General features: G+C 36.2%; 1 protein-coding gene across 1 annotated transcript in view; it reads right to left on the bottom strand.

The window, feature by feature from the left end:
• Positions 1-12,124, bottom strand: part of LOC125241556 (GTPase-activating Rap/Ran-GAP domain-like protein 3) — a 75,942-nt gene extending 63,818 nt beyond the window's left edge. The window contains exons 1-2 of the mRNA XM_048150093.1: positions 12,045-12,124; positions 10,532-10,610 (exon numbers count right to left, since the gene is read on the bottom strand). Of these exons, the coding sequence (XP_048006050.1) occupies positions 10,532-10,610; positions 12,045-12,124 (159 nt within the window). The remainder of the gene's footprint in view (positions 1-10,531; positions 10,611-12,044) is intronic.
• Positions 12,125-25,145: the final 13,021 nt, after the last annotated feature.

Genomic DNA, 25,145 nt, shown 5'->3' with positions numbered 1-25,145 from the left:
AGGTCTGGTACCGACTACAAAAATAATTGATTTGTTTATAATTTGGATGTTTAGCTTATTGCAATACGATAAGAAATCTGAATTGAAAGGTTTATTATTTTTGGCTTTTTAGTTTCTCCGTGTTTTGTAACGCGCTTATTTTTGAAGGCGGTTTTATTTTTTGTTAAAAAGTTTATTTTAGATAGCTAAAACGTGCCACACTCACAATTACTTATGTATTGAAAAGTGCTGATTTAGACTTGACACAGTTTACTCAATTTTTGTTATTAATTAAATAAGTTCAGAATATTAAATGACACGACCGCCCACGACAGCGATCGCGATAGTACTCCAACCTACCTATTAAGTCATATCTAAAAGCTATGACTTAATAGATAGGTAGCTGCGACCTACCTATCTATTAAGTCATATCTAAAATCGACAAGAAAATATAGTCTTGAAAGTTTTTGTAAGTATATTAAATTTAACACTCGCGCTTTGTACACATATTTAAAGTCATCACACACAGGTCAAACCCGATTATTTAACTCGATTTTATTTGTGTACACCGAACATTTGTATGTAATAAACTACCTAATATCGGGAGTTTTGTGTTGTTTACTACATCTCCGGTGACATTTTGCTGGGATGTCAGTCTTCCGCGACCACGGCAAGTACGGTAGTACTCTTTATTATACTGTGACCACGGCCAGTGAAACCTGGCCGAAACGTTGGAAAAAGGTAAAATAATGTTACGCGTTCGACCTGTGTGAGACTTTAAATATATATTAGATTAGAACATTTAGGATTTCCTATAGACATCTCAATTAAAATTTTAAATAATAATAATGCAAATAAATGCTGCAATTAAAATTTTATTTAATGTTAATTATAAGGCCGTTTTCACATTATCCGATCCGATATCGGATGTAGGAAGGATGTAAAATGTAAGATTTATGCGCTTCCAGGTCTTTATTTATGTATTTGATAGTCATTATTACTAAAAAACGATATAAAACGCAAAAATTGCGATTTAATGCAGATGGCACTTTCCTACAACAGTTTTTGTCCGAGGCACCATCGAACTGCCGATATCGGCAGGACACTTCCGACATTTTTGGCATGCCGAACCCCCCGACAGTTGTCGGCCGATAATATTTGTATGTGTGCGTATATAATGTAGGTATACGTTTGTAGTAGTGTGCGTGACAAAAATGGCGTCTATTAAATAGCTGTTAATGATGAATTTCTGTTGAAAAAAAAAGATTCATCGGTCCGAATTGCGGATACTAATTTTTTCATGTTTGAGTAGATATAGTTAAATGTAAAATTATTTATTTTACCTGCACCCACTTGAGTATTTTTATGCTCGTTATTTTAATTTTACAATAAAATATTTGAAATATAGTGCTTATAATTATTAAATATAAAACTTTTTAAAAATATTTTTTGATTTGGAACAATGCGTTTTATCGGACCGACATCCGACACTATCGGAAGCATTTATCGGGTGTAGGATGTCGGTCCGACACGCGATATCGGATCGGATAATGTGAAAACGGCCTAACAATTACCACATGTTTGAACTAAGTAAACTTAAGTTTACTAAACTTCTAAACAACTGATCTGTCTATTAGATATAAGTAGAACATAATATTCACTATGTTCCGAGGTGGGCGTAAATAGCAGCGACACAGTTTATATTAATGCAGCTGATTACGAACAATTTTGTTACTAAATGTATGTTATTACGTTCAATAAAAATCTTTAAATCTTTAAATTTACATACTAATTCTATGGCTTTCATCGAATAAACAAACGATACTATCAAGTGATCTATTTTTAAACGAGGGATTAAAGTATCGTTGTTCTCAGACTTAAGTAAAGAAAATTTTAAGTTATAATTAATATTCTCCTGTAGCTCTTAATTGGTTTGTTTTCATCTTGTTATAATATCAAATTCAATCAATAACGTTCTTTCTAGACTTTACTAAGGAGCTTAGGTTGTGTAGGCTTTGTGTTATTATTGATGGACAATAAAAACAACGCCTGCAATACTCCATTTGTTTTATTGTGTAATAATTAATTTATTTTCTAGATAGGTACTTATCAATAAATCTGATGCTAATATTACTCGTCTAACTTGAGTATCCATTGTTAGTTAAAAGCAAATAGGTACATATTTAATTTTGAGGAGTGTCTTTTCAAAAGGACTTATTTCTATAAGTCAACAGAGGTTATTTCTCTAGGAAGACAGATGAAAATAACCTCTGTCGACTTATAGAAATAATTCCGTTTGAAAAGACACTCCTCAGGTACATATACATTTTTTTTGTATTGATAATTAATTTATTTCACGTTAAAAGTACGTATTAAACTAATACAAATAAAACTACACTGTGAACTAATAAATTAAACTATAACTAAACTAAATCTACCTATAAAATAAAATCCTATTAAAACATATATTACTCCGTATAGACATATAAAGTCTAAAAAACATACTTAGTCCGTTTCACGTTAGGATGGCGCCTGTAATATATGGGATATCGGTCCGACATCCGATATCAAATCGGATAATGTAAAAACGCACTCAGAAACCATAAAGAGAAATACGGTCGCGTCGCTTAGATGGCGCTACACCTTTGGTTGCGCTGCGTATATCAAGTTAAGAATATGGACCAAACTGTCAAAACTGTGGTTTTAAGCTTATGGACAGAGATGGCAGTCTATAGTATGTACTCTTTGACGACCGGTCTGGCTTAGTCGGTCGGTAGTGACCCTGCCTGCTACGCTGCGGTCCCGGGTTCGAATCTCGGTAGGGGCATTTATTTGTGTGATGAGCACAGATATTTATTCCTGAGTCATGGATGTTTTATATGTACTTAAGTATATTAAAACGTTGTTTGAGTACCCACAACACAAGCCTTCTTGAGCTTACCGTGGGACTCAGTTAATCTGTGTCAGAATGTCCTATAATATCAGTTTATTTATTTATACTCGGTAATGGTCGTTTCATTTTTTTGACACGGCGCAGTCGGTAGGATCCTAGTATTCCCAAGGGGAATATGATTAACCAAATATGTAATTTATATATTTAAACTAGCTTTTGCCCGCGGCTTTGCTCGCGTTAGAAAGAGACAAAAAGTAACCTATGTCACTCTCCAGCCCTTCAAATATCTCCATTTAAAAAATCATGTCAAAACGTCGCTCCGTTTTGCCGTGAAAGACGGACAAACAAACAGGCACACACACTTTCCCATTTATAATATTAAGTAGTATGTATTGGTACGTATTGGTTATTATTCCAAATTTTGAATTTGTATAATATATATGAACTGTAACTGTTGACGTGTAATGTATCTGTGCATTTACGAAATAAATGAATATGAATATGGATAAATAGTATGGATTTGTTCAGGTTCAGGCAGACCGAGTACCGGCTAAAATATCACTATCAGTGTAGATTTTATGTCTAATATAATATGCATAGCTTACGTTTTATTACTTAAGATGTAGTATTTTATGCAACAGGCGTTTAAAGGAGGTCAAAAAAAACGAGTGGCGTGGGTAACAATTTGAGGCGAAGCCGAAAATTATTATTAAGACGCCACGACTGCCACGAGTATTTTTTGACTCAGTTAAACACCGTTGCATACAATATTTTTTCTACGACCATGCACTTGGTTTTTAATAGTTTTCTTGAATAACTATCGTGAAATTCACACTGTTTCCTGTATTTTGACGCAAAGGTTTGCACAGTCAGCTCAGCTGCCCAAAGCCTTCCCGCGCACGCGCGCAGTATCTTTATAACAATGCGTTGCCTTGGTTACAGAGCCAAACAATGCGTTTTCAGTTTTTTCGATACTGCGCGCATGCGCGGAAAGCCGGCGGACGCTGGCTTTGGGGAATAGACTTTTATGTAGGGTTTTAAAGATCTATGCACGACCCTGTAAATGACGAATAACAGTTCGGGAGTAGAAAATAGTATTTTATGCAACTGGTGGTTAAAAGAGGTCAAAAAAGGCGAGTGGCGTGGGTAACAATTTGAGGCGGAGCCGAAAATTGTTAATAAAGACGCCACGAGCATTTTTTGACTCAGTTAAACACCGTTGCATACAATACTTTTTCTACGACCAAGCACTTATGTACTTTGAAAGAAAATTATAAATTCAATAAATACCTACTTTTAGTCATCTGAGTTATCTAGTGGACCACCTACCATTTCGAATATGCAGTTTGAGTGCAAACATGAAAATAAAACTGTCTATGGTACATGGTTCTTTGAAGCCTGGCCACTAAGACAAATCGAGTCGAGTTGAATCGAGTTCTCATACATTTGAATGCGATTCGACGCGTCGCCAATGATCGCAGCAGAAAACGAACGAGTCTCGACTCTCGACTCTGCGAATCTGACATTCTAAGGTTGGCAACAATGTACCTATTTCATACAATATTTTAATTTTCTACGATGAAGTGATTGGTTTGTTAAATTGATAGCAATGTATTTACTGTACTGTAACAGCTATATCGTGCTACTGCTACTAAATGTTTTCAGGGTATAGACTAGATAGACTTGTCCTGACATCTTTTATGTAGGGTTTTAAAGTACTATGCACGACCTTGTAAGTCACGAATAACAGTACGGGAGTAGAAAAAGATTTTTAAGAGTGCGAATATAAGTTTCATTTGATTTAAAGGTGAGTTAAGGTACCTAATACAAATTCAGTAGGGTCGGGATAAAAATATTGCCCCGTATCTTCCTTACAAAAATACTACGCCCTGAAGAGTGATTTATTTGTACTAGGGAATATATTTTCGATAAGCAATAAATCTATATTCAATGACTTACTTTATACATATTGGAATATTTGTACAAGAAATACTTTATCGTGATTTTCTTATGTACTTAGGTATAGGTATACTATAGATATGTAGTAAGTAATATAGGGTGGTTAAATACTCGGTCGGGACACTCGGGACCATATCACGGCTTTGCAATTCCATAAGTAAGGTACAGCCAACCAATTTGGAACCTAGGCCACTGTAGAACCCACGTAGAACCTTTTCACAGTCAACGTCAAAAGTGATTTCTATGGCCAATAATGCATGGTGTCAATAAGATAGGGTTCTAGAGTGGCCTATGATTCAAATTGGTTGACCGTACAGGGGACAATTTGGACTGGCGGGTAATTTCAACTTTTAGAAATATTTTCCATGTTTTGCACTTTTAACTAGAGTGGACAAATATGGGTCCACTGAACAATCGAGCCACATGTGATTTACAGATTTTCTCTTTAATAATGTAAAAATTGTAAACATGGAAATAATATCAATTAGATATAAATTACCCGTTATCTACTTTTAAACAAACAAAATGATGACTTAATTTGTATGCCAAGGTGATTTTAATTTAAAGCGCTCGTCAACTTCTCTCTTAACAACAAATACATTGTATGGATTGTTTGTGAACGCAGCCGGCATCAAAGTTTGCCACACACGCCTTATTGCATTTCCATATGACCGAGAGTGCCCGGAATACTTACCTGGGTTCAAAGACTAGAGATATAATACAGACATTTATTTGAATATTCAGGAAATTGTTACATATATTGTTACACGTTGGTAATATTTCATCAAAACGGGTACTCGAGCGTCGGAAATATGCGTGATACGGCCGTGTATCTAAACAGGCTGTGTAGGTACTGTTTCTTGAATGAAAATCCATTGATTCTAGCAATATCGAATGCCAGTTGTTACATACGATATAAGAATAAATTAAAAAAATAATACTTTCAATTTGTAGAGTTTAACAATGTTCATAACTAATCCAAATTTTATATCGATAGCATAAGTAGTTCTCGAGATATTGAGTAATGTGACAGACAGTCAGACACAGCGGCAACGGACAGAGCGGCACCATAAGAGTTCCTTTTGTACCTTTTTTGGTAACAGGTAGATGTAAGGTGCTTCGGAATAGTTCCCGAGGAAAGTTGACAGACATTATCGTGTTTATTATGGTACTTATCAGGTTACCTTAATCAGAACGATACAGTATTAAACATACTGATCATACGTGTATATGTATATTTATCGCTTCGTCATTTCATTCATTTTAGAATGTGACTGGCACGGCGGCAGATTATAAACATGACGGCCATATAGTATGCAGTCTATAATATATATCGGTCACTGCAGGACAATGTGCGGTAACAAGATTTCACAGGTCGTGCAAATGACGTAACAAATGTAGGTCAGTACGGTCCCCTGTCGTAAAAGGCTAAGGGGGTCAATCGAATGGCGGACGCAACAGTTACAGGTCGGGTTTTTGGCGCAAAGCACAGGGCGGACTTGCCCCAAGGACTTGCCTTGCTGTTATTGCCTAAATATATTGACATGAAAGAGCCAGGCCCCGTAGCCGAATGGCATTTCTCCGACGCCAAACGAAAGCGATACGCCGCTGGCTCTGTCGCGCCAATACGCAAGCGCGATAGAGATAGATATCTACTAGCGCTTCGTTTCGTGAGCGTTTCGTGAGCGATTGTGCCATTCGGCTAGCCACCCAGGTTACTAAAACCTACTACTTACCGTTAAAAGTAGACTTTAAATATTTTTTTTTACATACTAGCTTCTGCATAAATAAAATAATCAGGCCCAAAACTAGCAAAGAATGTAAAATAAACATGTGAAATTTTGGTTACTTACTTGAACATATTTTGCCTTATAAATCGGTATATTTTAAATTGTATCTGTGTGTTTGTCTGTTAGTAAGTAGGTAATCATTAATGAAAATATTGTAAGCTCAATTTGACATAAGAAATTTTGCCATTCAAATGGTTCCATCAACCTGATGTGATGATTAACATAAAAGGCGTCCATTTTAATCAACTCTATAGCGCAACGTCATAACTCTCATAAGACAGCGTAAACTCATTGTGTAAATATTTGCTAAAATTGCTTCTATAAGCATTAGTTGCCCGTTTAAAGAAAGTACAGTCAACAATAAAAGCTGGTAGATTTTTCTAAACAAACTAATCGAAAAAACCGGCCAAGAGCGTGTCGGGCCACGCTCAGTGTAGGGTTCCGTAGTTTTCCGTATTTTTCTCAAAAACTACTGAACCTATCAAGTTCAAAACATCTAGTGCTAACGGTTACTGAGATTATCCGCGGACGGACGGACGGACGGACGGACGGACGGACGGACGGACGGACGGACGGACGGACGGACAGACAGACATGGCGAAACTATAAGGGTTCCTAGTTGACTACGGAACCCTAAAAAGGTACCTAATAGATTAGGCAAGTACTTCGATAAGTCTCGCTTTCCTCGGCTTCATTTTGGGGCATTAAGGGAACTGTGGGCCGTAATTCGGTATAATAAAGGAAAACAGGTAATAATGAGAGGGATTATAAGCCTGAAACGTGCTTTTTGGGAAAAATAAGGTTTATTATACGTTATTTATTGGGTTTTTTAATACGTTTTTTAAGGACAAAAATCAAGACCCATAACGATGTTTACGCGATAATTATGTACACAAGTACAATAATGCGGCAGTGTAAAGTATTAATATATTTAGTAAGTATTATAGTAATAACTAATAACCAAACTTTTCTTAACCTTTGTGTGCTCGGGATCCACTAAGACTGTTTTTTCAATAATGTTGCTGATTTTGTGCCCGGCAAGTAAACGTAACATTTACGAGTACACGTTTGTAAATCTACACGTTATAGGACATTCTACGCCAGCCACTTACGAAATTACATTCTCCAATTTGCTTCATGCTGAAAACGCCAAAAAAGGCCATTACGCGCAGGGCCGTTGACCGCTTGAGTCAGATTTTTTTTTGACAAAATTGGTAAAATAACCCAAAATATTGATTTGTTCAAGTATTTTATTCACAATCAGAATGGACAGAAGAAGGCGCTTTATTCCTTAGAATTATAATAAATAAGTATGGCATTTAGGGTAAACTCGCCTCATTCGGTGACACGCCTAATTCGGTGAAACAACCAAAAATCCGTTTTCGGAATAGTACTTCAAAGCTTGTATCACCGAATTAGGCGTGTCACCGAATGAGGCGAGTTTACCCTATTACGTTAGCAAGATGGCAACCAAGTATGAATAGGAATCTGCTATGATCTTGCACTCGTCACGTGTTACAAAATACGAGTAGGTATGTAAGAATGGAAGTGAATCAACGAACGAAACGGAAATAAAATTCTCAACTCTATTTCCCTAATCGACATTCCAGATGCATTTCAGAATCTCTACAGTCTCCTAAAGGCATACACTGTGTTCTTGAAATTCTCTTTACTTCAGGATTTGGCTACATATAGGTACTATCAAAGACGCTGATAAAGGAGGATTCCACGAGAAAGTCGCTTACGACATGCTTTTGCCTTGTATGGCAGCTATATCAATCAAATCCGTAAAGTTCGAGAAAATACTGTCAATTGGTTAACCAAGTCATGAAAGGTTGTCAGACACAAATTTCGCTTTCTTAGCGTCGTCTGAAGTATTAGAAGAATCGCATGTCGTAAGCGACATTCTCGTGGATTGCTCCTAAAGTTAATGAACATATCAGTGTATCTGAGAATGTAACTTCACAACTCAGATTTAACGTAATGTAAACAATACAAGATGTATCGAATACATATAATATTGTTCGTTACAGTGAAACTATATTTTTAGAAAAATTCCACAGTTTTATAACAAAGAAATCCTGCGACTTTGGCTACTCATCCGACGTTTATGCAAAATTATGAAAGTTGAATGAGTTGGCAATAGATGGAAAGTTATGGCTGATCGCTTTTATCTTAGCTCTTCAACTTTTTCTACACTCCGACACTTCAGAGTGCTTATCCTTTACTGTTTAAAAATTAGTTTTACGGGCGAAGTTTTACCGAGCTTTTAAAGGATCAAATCTAGAGCACGGAAGAGTTTCAGCCAAGTAAGATACTGTTTTCGTTATGCAGGAAGCTTTACCCATGATGCCTGAATTGTTTAGTGTCAAAGAGTAAGTTGTTGTACTTATTTCATCCTCCTTGCGTTATCCCGGCATTTGCCGCAGCTCATGGGAGCCTGGGGTCCGCTGTGACAACTAATCCTAAGATTTGGCATAGGCACTAGTTTCACGAAAGCGACTGCCATCTGACCTTCCAATCCAAAGGGTAACTAGGCTTTATTGGAATTAGTCCGGTTTCCTCACCATGTTTTCCTTCACCGAAAAGCGACTGGCAAATATCAAATGACATTTCACACATAAGATCCGAAAAACTCATTGGTACGAGCCGGAGTTCGAACCCGCGACCCCCGGATTGAAGGTCGCACGCTCTTACCGCTAAGCCACCAGCGCTCCGCGATTCAGCGAGTTGTTGTACTTATTTGTCGTTTAATAATGACTGTTGGTTTTTTGTAGCATCTCTTGTTCGCATCGGAGACTTAGAATATCAGTACAGAATAATTCCCTGGGCTGTCTCGTACAAATGTGTTGTGATTTTTGTTTCAGCGATATAATTCTATACATAATTCTGCACAATTCCTTAGATAAAGATCTTCTGACATTTATTTTAAACATAACATAAAAGATTAAACATAACATTAAAACTAAAGTTAAATCTAAAAATAAGATCTAAGATCTTCTTATATAGGCCAATTTTAGGAAAATTCGCGAGTGTATGGGACAACGGTGGGTTTCATGAAATGCTCCTACAAGATAACTCGATAAGGAGATAATACATATATGACGAAGTATCTACAAGGCCAAAAATGGTCAGGTTAGTTACCTAAAGAAGCGCCCACTTGTTATTAGTATTCCATGAAAGTCTTGAAGCTCTATCAGAATCATTTAATTTTGCCAGCGCGGCTTGAAAACAAAGTTTTCAAGATGCCAGAATACACTCCATGTTCTGTTAGGTTAAGGTTCAAATTTCCTTATTAAGTGTCCGAATCACGTCTGTTATTGAATCTGGCGACTGGACGTAGTTATTTAAATTAACGTTTTCATAAAAAAAAATCTGTTACGATGGCCCTTTTTGCCTTTAATACACAATAAATGACCTTAAGTATCCTTCTGTAACGTAATTTGACTATAGTATTCTTGCAGGTGACTACGCTACGGAGCGCAACGACAGTTAGATACTCTTGGCTACAGGAAAAGACACTTTCGTTTAGTAACAATAAACAGTTATAAGTGTACACATAGGAGGGCTTAGGTCTCTCTTTTCGTAAGTGCGTTTTCACATTATCCGATCCGATATCGGATGTCGGACCGATATCCCATACATTACAGGAGCCATCTAGGATTTTTTCCATTGTAATCCTTCCGACATCCGATATCGGATCGAATAATGTGAAAACGGACTAATCCGCTAGCCAACTTTATTGCCACACGTGTCGGCGAGTATTCAAAAGCAAGTTCGGCCTGGCCAGCCACATTAGAGCAGCACACGCAACGAAATGTCCGTAAGGTGTATTTAGGATCGCCGTCATGGAAAACGATGAGGAGGACTATAAGTATATAATAAACAGTATGGAGATTGTGGTACTTACGTTGCTGACCTGCTCCACCGACCCATATTGCCTGCGAGAGAACACGCCTCGGCGCGTGATCAGCTCGCTGGCAGATGAGCTGTGGACAAACAAATATTCATTTATTACTAAAATATTCCATAATCCGGTTCGATGTTAATAAAACTATAGTAGAAATTTGGCAGTCGTTTGGTAGGGCCTTGGTAATTTATATGGCAGAGTATGAGCTAGTGATTCAGTGTCGCGAGTTCAAGCCTTGTCGGATACAGTAAGCTTTTCATTTTATAATTATTTTTTACGTCACTATCGACGTCTTGACGGAGTCATAGTTTTTATAATTATTATATTAGGTATGTCCTTTCTGGAATTTTCTGTATTTGCGGATATAGACTTAATATTATAAATGTGTTTTGCTTTGTATTGTATATAAGAAGAAAGTAAAACGGATTATAATAAAATATTAGGGATTAGGTATCAAAAGATGAAAATATCCATCGAAAATTGGTCAGCAAGATATTTACCTACAGTCTGGCAAAAAAGAGTAGAAATTAAATAATGGCAACATCGTAGTGTCGTCCCGTTTTCTCACACATATTGATTTGAAAGGGATGACTGCAATGTTGCCACTTTTTAATTTCTACTCTTTTTGGTCAGACAGTACTGATATCGCCACCTTAATTAAACATATACCTAGTACTAACCTATCTATATAAATTAATCAGGATCTTCACGTTTAAACATAGATTCAAACTAGTCGATGAGCGCGAGCGTACATACTACATACCTATAATAATTTTAGCGTATAAACTTCGGCGAGCATACGCTTAGCGGTTGTACTATCTAACCTCCCACTTCAAGTTATACGTAGTATAAATTGTCGACCAACTTTGGAAGTGTGTGATATATTCCGTATGTGAGGTTATTAATGTTATTATGTTACTGGTGGCAAGTGAAAAGACAGTGTCGGAGTTTTTTTTTAATACCACGTCGGTTGCAAACAGGTATACGGTCCGCCTGATGGAAAGCGGTCACCGGAACCTATGGACGCCTGCAACTCAAGGGGTGTCACATGCGCGTTGCCGACCCATTAGAAACTTGTAAACTCCTTTTTTGTAGAACCCCTAAGTTATATTAATGTAACTAGGTGAAACTGTTAATAGTTTACTGAACATAGGTATAATGTGGAATTGTTAGTAAATAAATGTAGATTCGAGCAAAAACTGCAATATTTTTTTAAAACATGCAGTTGTTCACTCTCAAATTTAATGTACTATTTTCTGAAGTGAGGATCCACAGAAAACTGGATAGTTTTCATAGATACCTCGACATCCACATATTTCTTTTTTTTGACGGAGTAGGAATCCAGTTACGCACGATGTGTGGGAGTCGCCGTTTCTTTCCCCTCCCCTAGCGAGAGGGGGGGAAATTGGCCCTACCCACTAAACCTCAGGCATTTCATCCTCTTTGCCGTGAGGGCGCGCTGGGATCGATGGATGTTCATCATGTCATTCACCACGGCGCCCTCCGGCATTACCCGGGCTTACGGGCAAGGTAGCTGAAGGTACCCATGAGGAGGGGGATCAGAAACGCTTGATCCCCCTCGCGCCTCGACATATTCCTGCCAGAGAGGCCTACACTGAGAGAAATTTGCATTGTGAATTTAAGGATGCTTTCAAAAAAAAACGTCAAAAGAATGTAAAATTGATAGTTATAGTCGGTGAAATACTACACTTTCCGTTATCCAATAGATTTATTTAATTCAAGTTCCAGTTAAAGCATCTTATTATCTTGATTTTTATAAGACTGGATTTTTGAAAACTAACTCACTAAATTAATTATGAATTTTTCTCTAATGCACGTTTAGAAAAACGCACGTATAGAGCTGAATCAGTCGATCTTATTTGTAAAATTTGGACAATTTTGAATATTAAAACGGGTAAATTTATAATTCGTATATCCTGTACCACAATCATTTCAGACTAGATTTTTATTTTAAGTTTTTGAAAAAGAGTAAACTAGCCTAAGGCGAATTCAATTTTTTTCAGAAATTACCTAAAATTAAGTGACAATTTCTTTGAAAATCTACATTACATAGAAGTAAGTTTTGTACTAAATTAATCTGCAACGTTTACTTAAATTGCTGTTATGCCTTAGTGATTATACATTGCTATTATTGATTTTTGCCAATTTTTTGAAAACGAGCCTTCACCGGTACAATTATTACCACTTTTGGACATTTTCTCGTATTTTGTTAGACAAAGTAGAAAAAGTCCTATAATGTGATATATATAACACTTTAAGTTCTCGCGCTTTGTACACATATTTAAAGTCACACACAGGTCGAACGCGATTAATTAACATTATTTTTACCTTTTTTCCTGGCCGTGGTCGCGGAAGACTGACGTCCCAGCAAAGTGTCACCGGAGATGTAAACAACACAAAACTACCCGATATTAATTTATATAAATGTTCGGGGTAGACAAATAAATATAATATTATATTATATTATTATATTTATTTGTCTACCCCGAACATTTATATAAATTAATATCGGGGTAGACAAATAAATATAATATTATATTATATTATTATATTTATTTGTCTACCCCGAACATTTATATAAATTAATATCGGGTAGTTTTGTGTTGTTTACATCTCCGGTGACACTTTGCTGGGACGTCAGTCTTCCGCGACCACGGCCAGTGCAACCTGACCGAAACGTTGGGAAAAAAGGTAAAAATAATGTTAATTAATCGCGTTCGACCTGTGTGTGACTTTAAAAATGTGATATATATTTATAAACTACTCGCAAAGCCCTTTAATTTGATACCACACACGGTATGATCGAGCGCTCGGTTGCGATTTCACTATTTTTAACACGAAAGCCCTCTTAACAAGTTCGACTTGTTGCGGTTTATCTGTTAAATCAGCCAAACGTATGTTTAAAACAATATGTGTCAGGTTGTTTTTATAAAATCGACTTGTTGATTCAAATATATTGCCGATTCAAATGACAAGTAGCTTGTTGTTTGAACCAAAGAGCACGTAGGCGCTATTTTAACCAAAAAACTTGTTGAACGAACATGAAAACTGGTTGTATTTTCTCTCAGTGTACGGATTACCAGTTTACCGGGCGATTCGGCAGGTGCTACGTGTTTAGTACTTTATGACATCCCAACATTTACGTTAACAGTCAGAAAGCTAATATAATTATTCAACCCGAGTCTTATAATAATTAGATCTTTCCTTTAAATACAAATCTAATTATTAGAAAGAAAGAAAATAAGTTTTATGAGACTCGAGTTGAATTCTTTGGCCAAGGTCGATATAATACGGGACTGACTATTATATCGACCTTGATGTCATATAAAATCAATACACATAAAACAATTTGTAGGCATCATCAATGTAGTTTTGACAGTCCTATTTAATAGGTGGCGCTAAAAAATCGAGGTCCGTTTCTTAGTATGAAGAAGAGGCCGGATGGCATGACCCTCGTGCCTTGGAAGATGGGGCTCCCTTTAGTTTGGGATGCCACATGTGTGGATACCCTTGCGGCGTCCCATCTTCCAGGGACTTCAAACAGAGCTGGTGCTGCCGTCAACTCCGCTGAACACCTCAAACGGCGCAAATATGCAGCAATTGATTCCAGTTTCATGTTTGAGCCATTTGGGGTGGAAACGCATGGGCCGTGGGGTTCAGGTGCTCACAGTATTTTTAAAGAGCTATCAAACCTAGCGCAACGTATAGGCCACCTTGCCACAAGGTGCGGATTTAGAGCTTATTTTTTACTTATAGTTTTTATTATTATTAGTTTATTATAGTTTTTAAGTTAGTTTTATTATAACATGGTATTTTTTAGCGTATATTGAAATTGTTAATTTATATTGTAGTAATTGCCTACTTGAAACATAATAAGATTGTAAATCCTATATAAATAATCCTTGTTTTGGCCTAGTTTCTCAAGTCGGTACCTGAGATAAACTAAGAAATAAAAGAGGGGTTAAATAGAGGACATATACGCGCGATAAGGTAAACCTATTGTAACATTTGTAACGTCCGTTTACGAAATGGAAACCGCAAGCGAGCTTACGGGTCGGGAAATCTGATATTGTGTTTAATATATTGCAATTGAGATACACAATACATTGCAAATTGCTAGACAGAAACAATAGGACGATGGAAATTACGACTACAGTTTAGTGTCCATTAAGAGGCCGTCAATATCAAAAAGTAGAAAATCGTATAATTGGTAGTTTTCTACGTCCGGTTTTAGTTTCAGTATATACTTATTGATAAGAAAAGCACTTGTTTTAAACAGCGCGTATTCTTATCTACAAAATCAGTAGTTAACATCAAGGAAAAGTTACTCCCTGAATTAATTATGATTTTTTTCCTGACGCTAGTTTAAGAAAACCCGCAAATAGTGCTCACCTCTGAGTGAGCTGAGCTCAATTTTGTATACTTTAGGCTGCTAAAATTGATGCTGTCGCATTACTTATATCCTAAACTAAAAATTCAGTAGTTTACATGTGTGTTATCATGCTACTAAAATACAGTAAATGGAAGTTAAACGACATCAATATTTGTCTAAAAATACTTCGAATCAAATGGCAATTACTTCGAAAACCTTTTAGGCAAACAAAAGGCTTTCTTGATAATTATAAACTTTAAGTATGTGTATGCAAAATAGTGTGTAATACAAATCAGGAAACACTTCCAATTTTAGATACATACTTACTTAAAGTTGTAACTAAAATGCGGTCGGCCCCTGTCGGCATCTTCATAAATTTGAATATGTACGACCGTGTTTTAGTTTTAAAATAATGTTATTTTATAAGCTAGATAACTGGACTACAGAATTATTACCTTTTCATATTTTTCCTTACAAAGAGAACGAATAAAATCAATGTTGAATATAAACTTTCGTAAATTTTCCATACAAACGTCAAAACTGCGAACAGATTCTATCGAGTCAGACGCCCGATCGGGCTCGTTCGAAGCAGACGTGTCGCCAAATTTGCTCCAATGACATTTGTTTTTGACACTGGAAATCATATACGGATACAAAAAGATTGCCAGTGCTATGAATGTATTCAAAAGTAATAAGGTAAATAAATATCGTCACGTCTAAAAGAGTCTCAGTTTAAAATCGTTTTTTTTGTGTTGTTTACTACTTATTATTGTTGAGAAATAAAAAAATATATGTAACTTTAATACAATGATAAGAAATATAGGTATTTTTTGTCTTCTAAACTTTATTAAAATGAAAGAGTTTTAAAATTAATTTTAACTCGTTGGACTTTATTTTCATTATACTGGTCACATTATTTAGTGTGTCAGTGTGTGTAACATTCTCTTTCGCGAAGAGACATTCAGTGTGGCGTATGAAAAAACTAACAGAACTAATCATTATAATTATATTCTATAAACGATTATTTACGTAAATGGCGAAATTATTAATTGTAATAATATATTATCTTATCACAAAATTGTTCTGTATGACTTATCTTCTTACGTTCAATATAATTTTTAAATGGTGTTTGCACACGGGGCATGTAACCTTAGATTCAGACAACTTTAACTAAATTTTGAAAATTATTATTTTAATCATTGAGGTATATGTACTACGTACTAGAGGCGACGTTGCCAAGCGAAAACACTGCACATGCTGACAAATGCGCGGGGTGGGGGGAGCGGCAATTTACGCATAGAGTAGGTCCACCATCAGATGTGACACATTATTATTATATTCTACCTAATGGAAATTTTACATTTTAAAATACGGCTATTCTAGTCAAAATGATTTATTTATTTACAACTTAAACAATACAAATTAATATAATTGTGCTGTACTTATCTTCTTCTTTAAAATACAATGAATGAACATATATATGTGTTGGACAAAGCGTATCCATTGTTCCCTTTTTTCATGACCAGATCAAAGAAAACTGCAAAAAGTGAGCGTGCTAAAAATACAATTTCACTCAAAAAATATTAACAATCAATAAACAAATAAACTTTTTTTATATTATAGTAACATAATTCATGAAGTAGCAATTAGTTACCTAATAATTTGCCAAATAGAAATATATATATTTCGCAAATATATTAGAGGTGAAACACATTAGTAGGAACAATGTAAATGGCACATCTGCGCGGTTAGTCTATGATTGCGTCACCAAAATGGCGGCAGTATCGCTCCCGCTCGCGTATTTGTAGAATATTCAATCTTAAAATATTATAGACGAGTTTTTTGTTTAATTTTCCGATGAAATGTCACACCTTGACTTTTATTTGATTTTTTCGAGTGATTAGAACAATTTTTAAGCACACAAGAACGCATTATTCACGTGGAAAGTAAATGCATCACGGCACGTCACTGCACTGCGATTGTCTGGTGACGACTGACAACGTTGCGGTCCAGTGGACCGCAGTGGGGTGTGTAAAAAATTCTCTTAGCAGCGTCGCCTCTAGTACGTAGTACATATACCTCAATGATTTTAATGAAGAATTCTATATATGGCAACAATTTTACATGTTAACTGACTGTCAACCACTGTTCATACATAACCTCAACCTTTGTCTCAGTGCATTTATAACGGATGTTATAATGGCTAAACCGATCAGGAACAGTGAATTATTTTAATTCATTCGGAAAAGGGTTTAACCATTTATAATTAGAATAAACGAAGCACTGTTTTTTACACCAGAGTTTTGATTTTATATGGTGTTTGCACAAATTTATTTTGAAAAATAATCGGAGTCAATTCGTGTGAGATGGTAACACTAAATTGACACTGTCCGCAATCTAAACGCGCGGCAGCGTGTCAAGCCAAGTTCAAGTAACCGAACTGGCAGACAACATCGTGTGTAATATTACACGAACAATTTGGAGCCTCTATGGGCGTCATCGTCATCACAACAAAAACTATTTCACATAAACGTCTTAAATTTGGCTCTTATATTGATATTTGTGACATACATATTATGTGCCTGTCGTGATTGTTTCACCGGATGGTCTGATCGGAAGATTAGACCATTTCGTTAGATCTCCTTCTTGTTTATGTCTTATTATTTGTAACGTTTATTTTGTGTGTGTGTTAACGAATAAATTAATTATATTCTATTCTATTCTATTATAAAAGTTATAAGAAATGATATTTTATGTCATCAATTGTCATAAAACATTTTGAGGACTGCCATTGAACTTGGCACCCGTTTAGATCTCACTGCTTTTGTCGTTGACGCCAACAACCAAGGCATATATAATATTGAACTTGGCTCATATTTCCCTTTTTTGGTTTTGATGGGATTTTAACGTTACAACTGATCTTCAGTGAAACTATAGACCTGTCTTAAGTTCCTCTCACTTAGGTCACTGACCTCTTCCAGTAAATTGCGGTAGTGTGCGAAAAGTATGTTGGTGAGTGTGACGTGCGTTAGTGTGTGTAAATGGGGTAATTTGACAGATACTGAATTTTTACCCATCGTGACGGGCTCTTAAGGTGTCAAAAAATAATAAATCAAATTGTTGTTGACTGCATAAAACAGTTTGGATGATTTTTAACCCCCGACGCAAAAACGACGGGGTGTTATAAGTTTGACGTGTCTGTCTGTGTGATTGTCTGTCTGTGTCATCATAGCTCCCGAACGGATGAGACCATTTTGATTTAGTTTTTTTTGTTTGAATGCTGAATTAGTCGGGAGTGTTCTTGAAGCCATGTTTCATGAAAATCGGTCCACTACTTATGCATTTATCTGTAAGTAAATCACTGAAATAAAATTGAGAACCAATTGTAAAAAAAACTAAAAAATACTTGAAGAAAAAAGCGTCTAAATAGATTTTTTACGAAAACGTAGCCTACGATGAGGCTCGCCTAGAAGAAGCCTGTACACCGTTGATTTAAAGGTTGGTGGGTTATATGATCTGGGAAATGAAGACTGTAGCACTTTAAAAACTCTCAACTTTCCAAATAGTCCATAACAGATTCTGCGCTACTCCTCTTAAAAAACGTACTACCATCGTAAAGATAAAGCACAGCCAGCAAGGCTTTCTTCGCTAAGTCAGCTGACCTTGACGAAATTCGGGGTGGCTCGACTCGAGGGTTCAATTGAAACAAGCGACGTAAGCGCTGTTTGAAGATCTCGAGTGCTTTGCCCGCAGATTACTTAACTTAGATGATAAGTTATTGATAAAAAATTATCCATACTTAATACTATAAATGGGAAAGTGTATATGTCTGTTTGTTTGTCCGTCTTTCACGGCAAAACGGAGCGACGAATTGACGTGATTTTTTAAGTGGAGATAGTTGAAGGGATGGCAAGTGACATAGGCTACTTTTTGTCTCTTTCTAACGCAAGCGAAGCCGCGGGCAAAAGCTAGTATTAAGTAAATCGTCCATTAATTACCTACCCACGAAAATTGATCTTGGTTGTTATTGTCATATATTGGATTCATCAAATTCGCATGTCATTGTGAATGCTACGGTCAATATAAAAGTGGTATCGTTACGATACCAGACCGCAGCAGCAGGGTTAGCACAATGATTACCGCGAGAGTATGTCGGCGCGAGATCGACTACCCATCCTTATGTCAGTAATACGTTTAGAAGAAGACGTGTGATTTGTCTCGCGGCGACATATTACTAATCATGTGCTAAGGGTGCAGGGCTACCGTCACAGTATTGAACGCAAATACCAAACTTTGCTATTATAGGGTCATTTGTCAATTTATTAACTAAGACCCTCGGCAAACATAATAAATAAGACTTGTGTTGTGGGTGGCCAGAAAATGAAAATAACTAAATATATATTGGGTTGGTAAGAAAGTAATGAGCGATCGATTGAATTCCACATAAAATTTTTGAGAGAGTTCTAGAATCTTCTATGGTCGAAAGTATATAAAGGGCGAGTCGCACAGTTTCTCGTCAGTCATTCACTAGCTGTCGCCGAGCTAATATAAGGAAGAAAATGGACGAATTAAAAGTGCATGTAAGGCATTGCTTACTATATGAATTTCAGTCTGGCCATTCAGCCGCCGAAGCAGTGCGTAATATATGTCAGCGTGTTGCTCCTGAAGTTGTGTCTGAGGCCACGGCGAAACGATGGTTCCAGCGGTTTTGTAGTGGCGACTTTTCATTATCAGATCAACCTAAGTCTGGTCGACCGGTGAAGATTGATGTAGCCAAATTAAAAACCTTAATTGAAGGAGATCCGAGGCTAACGAGTCGTACTCTTGCTACCGAGTTAGGCTGCTCTCATGTCACCATAGAAACACATTTACACGAGTTGGGAAAAAACTACAAATACAGTGTTTGGATACCGCACGAACTTGATAGAGATCAACTAAACCACCGTGCCGATATCTGCATACAACTTCTGTCTTTTCGCCGCACATTTAACTGGTTGGACCATCTTATCACTGGAGATGAAAAATGGGTCTTATATATAAATCACACACGCAAACGTCAGTGGCTAGCTCCAAACGAAAAAGGAATAGAGGCACCAAAAACAGAGCCTCACCCGAAAAAAGTTATGCTGTCCGTTTGGTGGGATATTCATGGTATTATTCACTGGGAACTCCTACCAAGTGGAATGACTGTTACCGCATCAGTATACTGTAATCAGCTTGAAAATGGAAACCAAAAAATCTGTCAGAATCGTCCACAGCATGCTAAAGTTTTTTTCTTACACGACAATGCTCGCCCGCACATTGCAAAAGTGACTCGGCTAAAGCTATTGGAGCTAGGTTGGAAAGTGATACCTCATCCACCGTACTCTCCAGACTTGGCACCTACGGATTACGCATTGTTCAGATCGCTAAGCAATGCCTTGAATGAAAAAAAGTTCGATGATCAAGCCCATCTACGACAGTACATAGCTGAGTTTTTTGAATCTAAACCTAAGAACTTCTTCGCCGATGCTATTCATTCTTTACCAGAACGATGGAGACAAGTAGTAGATAACGGAGGCCGTTATATTTTTGATAAATGATTAAAATAATAAATTAAATAAAAATTACAATATTGGTTATGATTCGCTCATTACTTTCTTACCAACCCAATACATACCTACCGATAAATAAATACATCAATGTATCTATGGGACAAAACAATGGTTCAAGGACAAAGCCAAAGTTGCGAGTTGAAAGAAGAGTCATTATTTATACTCGGATTTAAATATTCAGAACTTCAGAAGTCGTCCCTACACTGTGTTACCCTTGACCGCTACAGCAGAGTGTGTCACTTGACTGATCGTGAATGCCAGGCTGTGAATCTCGGCCTTTGACGGTAATAAGGTTCAATTGTTTACACTCAGATTTAAATATTCAGAAGTGTATTCCTAGGAGTTAAACTACTGTCGTCATCCATACACTGTGTTACCCTTGACCGCTACAGCAGAGTGTGTCACTTGACTGATCGTGAATGCCAGGCTGTGAATCTCGGCCTTTGACAGTAATGAGGTTCCCTTTCCGCATCTGCAGAATCATTTGTGGTGTAAGCAAAAAGGTCAATCCGCGGCAAGAGTAACACGAGTCACTATTTCATGGCATGTTCATCATTCACGACGCAAGAGTGATAATCTGTCCGTAAATAAATGTTACTTTCTCGATATATGCATAGATCCTTTCATTAGCACCTGTAGTTCAAATAAACACTCGATGAAGTCGTGACTCACGTTACTTTTACGTGGAATCACCCAAAAGGTCGCCGATGCAGTGGACAGCACTATCAGAGTAGTATTGTGTCAAGAGTAGTATTGTGCCTTTAAGCCGTGACGACACGATGTTGCCGCTTTTTAATTTCTTCTATTTTTAGCTAGGCTGTAGACGCACTGCATGGACCACGATCACACGAGAGAGAATACAAACATAAAGTATGGCGATGGATTGTGAAGTATTTTAGTACGGCTTTGTAGAGATATTGTGACCTAGTACTTTGACAACAAATAGATAAGTACCTCGTTTGTCGTTTTCGATATTTGTCAAATAATTAATCAATTTTTTTATGAAAGGATAAAACGTTTATTTAAAAAATGAGTTCACGTAAGATCCTACTTTCTTTCAAATATCTAATCTAAATAAGAAATATGTATGTTCCTACAGCGTTAAGTACGAAAATCGCAATCTTAGAAGTAATTAATTACTTTTGCATTGATACGAATCATATGAAAGTCAATACATATAACTTGTAGGTCATGTAATTAGAAACTGTTCCAGAAAGTCTTGAAGTGGCATATGCATTCCGCGCACACGTGCATATGTCGGCGGCCGATTATAATATCCGGCAGATCGTGCTGATCGTTCAATAGGCATCGTGCAAATATTTTTTTAAAGTCTGTCTTATATGATTAAGTACTGTCCAATTAACCGAAATAAAATCTTATCATATTTTATTATGACTTAAAAATAGCAAAATAGTATTTTATACAATCGTGATATAATACAAAGCTTTTCAGTCGAGTACCATGTTTAGGCCACGAAGCTTGCTGAGTGGCCTAATAGTACGGTACGAGAGTGAAAAGCTTAATTATATCACTATTGTATACAATACTTTTTCTACGAGTCATCATCTTCATCATCAATGGACGGAAATATCATCATTCAAGTTAAAATTAATGTTAATAGAGTCGTTCACCGGTGTATCAACATCGAATTACCTAGCAACCAATTGTTTGTAACAACCGTCTCTGATTGGCCGATAACGCGACAGATAAAAAAAATGTATTTCAGATGCAGAAAAATTTGCCTGGTATCGCAAATTGGTATAGAAATTGTATGAAGTTCTATTTTTGAAATTATTACAGTTAACTATAATGAAGTAAAGTCAACTATAATGAGATATTATAGTTGAGTCGGAACTGCCATAGAGTATCCAACACTGAAAAGTTAGCACTTATAGTTTAGTCTGTGGTGTCCTAATTGACAGATTACAGTCGACGAGTAGAAAAAATATTTTTAAAGTATACTTTTACGTAATCAGGCGAAAACAACACAGTCCTGTTAATCTATAGATTATATGTGTATCAGGTCATTCTATTCGAAAACAACATTTTCTGACTTTTTAAGTATGAAGGCATAAAGTTCAATACGTCAGTGATTGTTTTGACATGCAGTAAGGTTCGAATTCGATGACGTCACTACATCGCTGACAGCGTTTTCGGTGGCCGAAATAAATAAAAAATTACGCACATTTTAATCGAAAATACGTAGTCATCATACACTTTTAATACCCAAAATCTATAAATATTGTTATTTTGTGTCAAATACTACAGAAGACAATCATTTATTGGGCCAAATTCGATTTAAGTCTAGTTGCCTATTCCTAGACATATCGTGAAACGTGAATACGAGTATCTTTTTCTCGTTCTCTGAGTTGACGGAGCACTTAGAGAACTATTTGGCCTATTTGATAGAAGTTTGTCTTTCGAGCATCAATTATCCTTTTTCAGAAATATTATAAATGGGGAAAGGCATTTTTGCATGGTCTGGTCTAGGCGAATCAGAAGGGGTGACCAACTAACCTGCTAAGGACTACATTTTAACGAATATTCGATTCCATCTTAGATGGAGTGGGTAGGTATATTTTAAACCATGTTGATCTCTATATTGACTAAATTAGATACCAAAAACGATTTAATACGGGACTGGCAAAGCGCATACAAAAAAGCGTATGGCGCTGTTCGCAGCCTGGAAGTGGTCAAATCATATTTTTCCCAAATATTTTTGCGTGTTTTTATTTTTTATAAGAACAAATGACATATTTTTTAAAATCATAATATAACGTCAAAACACATTTTGAAACAAATAAATTTGTAGGCATCATCAGTGTAGTTATGATGGTATTTAATAGGTGGCGCCAAAAAATCGAGGTAAGATTCTTAGTATGAAGTATGTAAATCCTATATAATCCTTGTTAGAGACGAAAAAATTCAAAATAAATAATATATTTTAGTTGTAGGTACCTAAGACTAGGTCCAAGCATCGGGAACAGAACCAGATCACAAAGGCAATTTGTTACGGACTATGAATAGATCCGGGCGATACAAAGGTCGTGGTAAAGGTCACTACCCGTCAAGATGCGCCTTAAGGTAAATTGGGTAAGAGGAGAACCACAAGAGGTTGAAATACGCCTCGGCATGGGCATATAAATATATACCGGGTGCGTATCGATCGATATAACTTTTTTTGATATATTTTTAGTCGTTATAACGATCATTTGATATAATTATTGAATCATAGAATAACAAATAATATACTAACAAATTGTATAATTCTTATTTAATATAATGATCATTTTTTCGAATAACATTTATTATAACATACTTTGTGTATAATGCTTATTTCCGATAATAAATAAATTGTATAACACAAATTCTTTCTAAAGCACAGTTAGCATAATAAAAATATAGAATAAATTAGATCTGTAATCTACCAGAAAAGTAGATTAGGTTAGAACTGTGGCCCCTACACACAACGCGCTGCTACCAGACAAAAATAGGTTAGGTTAGGTTATAACTGTGCCCCTTAAACATATGTACTGCTATCAGAAAAGTAGGTTAGGTTAGGTTAGAACTGTGATCCCATCAAAAAAGAATAAAATTAATTCATGAAATGTTTTATACTGCTTGCTAGTTATATTATACTGTATATCAATAGATAGTTATACCATATAACGGTTATTATAAATAAGTGTTATACGAAATAATCATTGTACAAAATAAAAGTAGATATTTCGTGGTTATACCAAATGTTAATTATGTCAAATGAATGATTATATCCTTTAAATATATACCAAATGTTGTTATATCAAATGTAACTATACCAAAAAAGTTTATACCAATCATTACACACCCATATATACCGGGTGTCTCTAAAACTAGGCCAAAATGAAAAGGGATGATAAAAAAATCTCATTAGCTGTCACATTAAGGGTCCCTTGTGTTCAGAACAGAACACAAGTTTAATTTGTATTAAAACTTTTTGTGTGTGAAACTTTTTAAGTAAAAAGTCTATAACTGGTTTATGGTTGAAAAACAATAGAGGACAAAAGAAAAGAAAATGGGGAAAAATATGTAGGCGGATTGAATGTATTTTTTACTTTTATTATGAAATAAATGATGCAGTGAAAGTTAAAGTTGAGTTTTTTATGTGGAAGCTACAAAAATTGTGGTGACCAACATAAAATGGTCCTTCGAGATATGGAGATGAATTAAGTGAAGAAGTCAGTTGTAGAAGATAATAGTGAGTTGTGAAAAATATAAGCTGTTTGCTGAACATAAAAGTTAAAAGAAGATTACGATTTACAAATTAAATTGATTTTCAAGATTTTCCTCATAAGTCGCTTTCAAAAATTTTGTCGAAATTACTAAAACCATCGATGATGTTAGCTGGACAAAACGTTATTTGAAAATTGTGCCAGCACTAGAAGGGTGCGATCGAACATCCTGTCCGAAGAAGTCGCCGTCCGTGCAGTGATTTGGAGTACGCGGTTCCAGTCAACGCTGCAGCAACGGGTTACGAGTATCCGAACGTACCCGCTCACGTTCAACTCTTCGGCCGGCAGAACTGTCAGTGTCAACGCTCCGTCGGTGTGTTTCAAAAGTTTTCGCGACGTTCAAAGGCGGGCGTAGT

This window comes from Leguminivora glycinivorella, chromosome Z (assembly GCF_023078275.1).
Source record: "Leguminivora glycinivorella isolate SPB_JAAS2020 chromosome Z, LegGlyc_1.1, whole genome shotgun sequence".
Taxonomy (NCBI): domain Eukaryota; kingdom Metazoa; phylum Arthropoda; class Insecta; order Lepidoptera; family Tortricidae; genus Leguminivora; species Leguminivora glycinivorella.
This window is presented reverse-complemented; position numbering and strand designations above follow the sequence as displayed.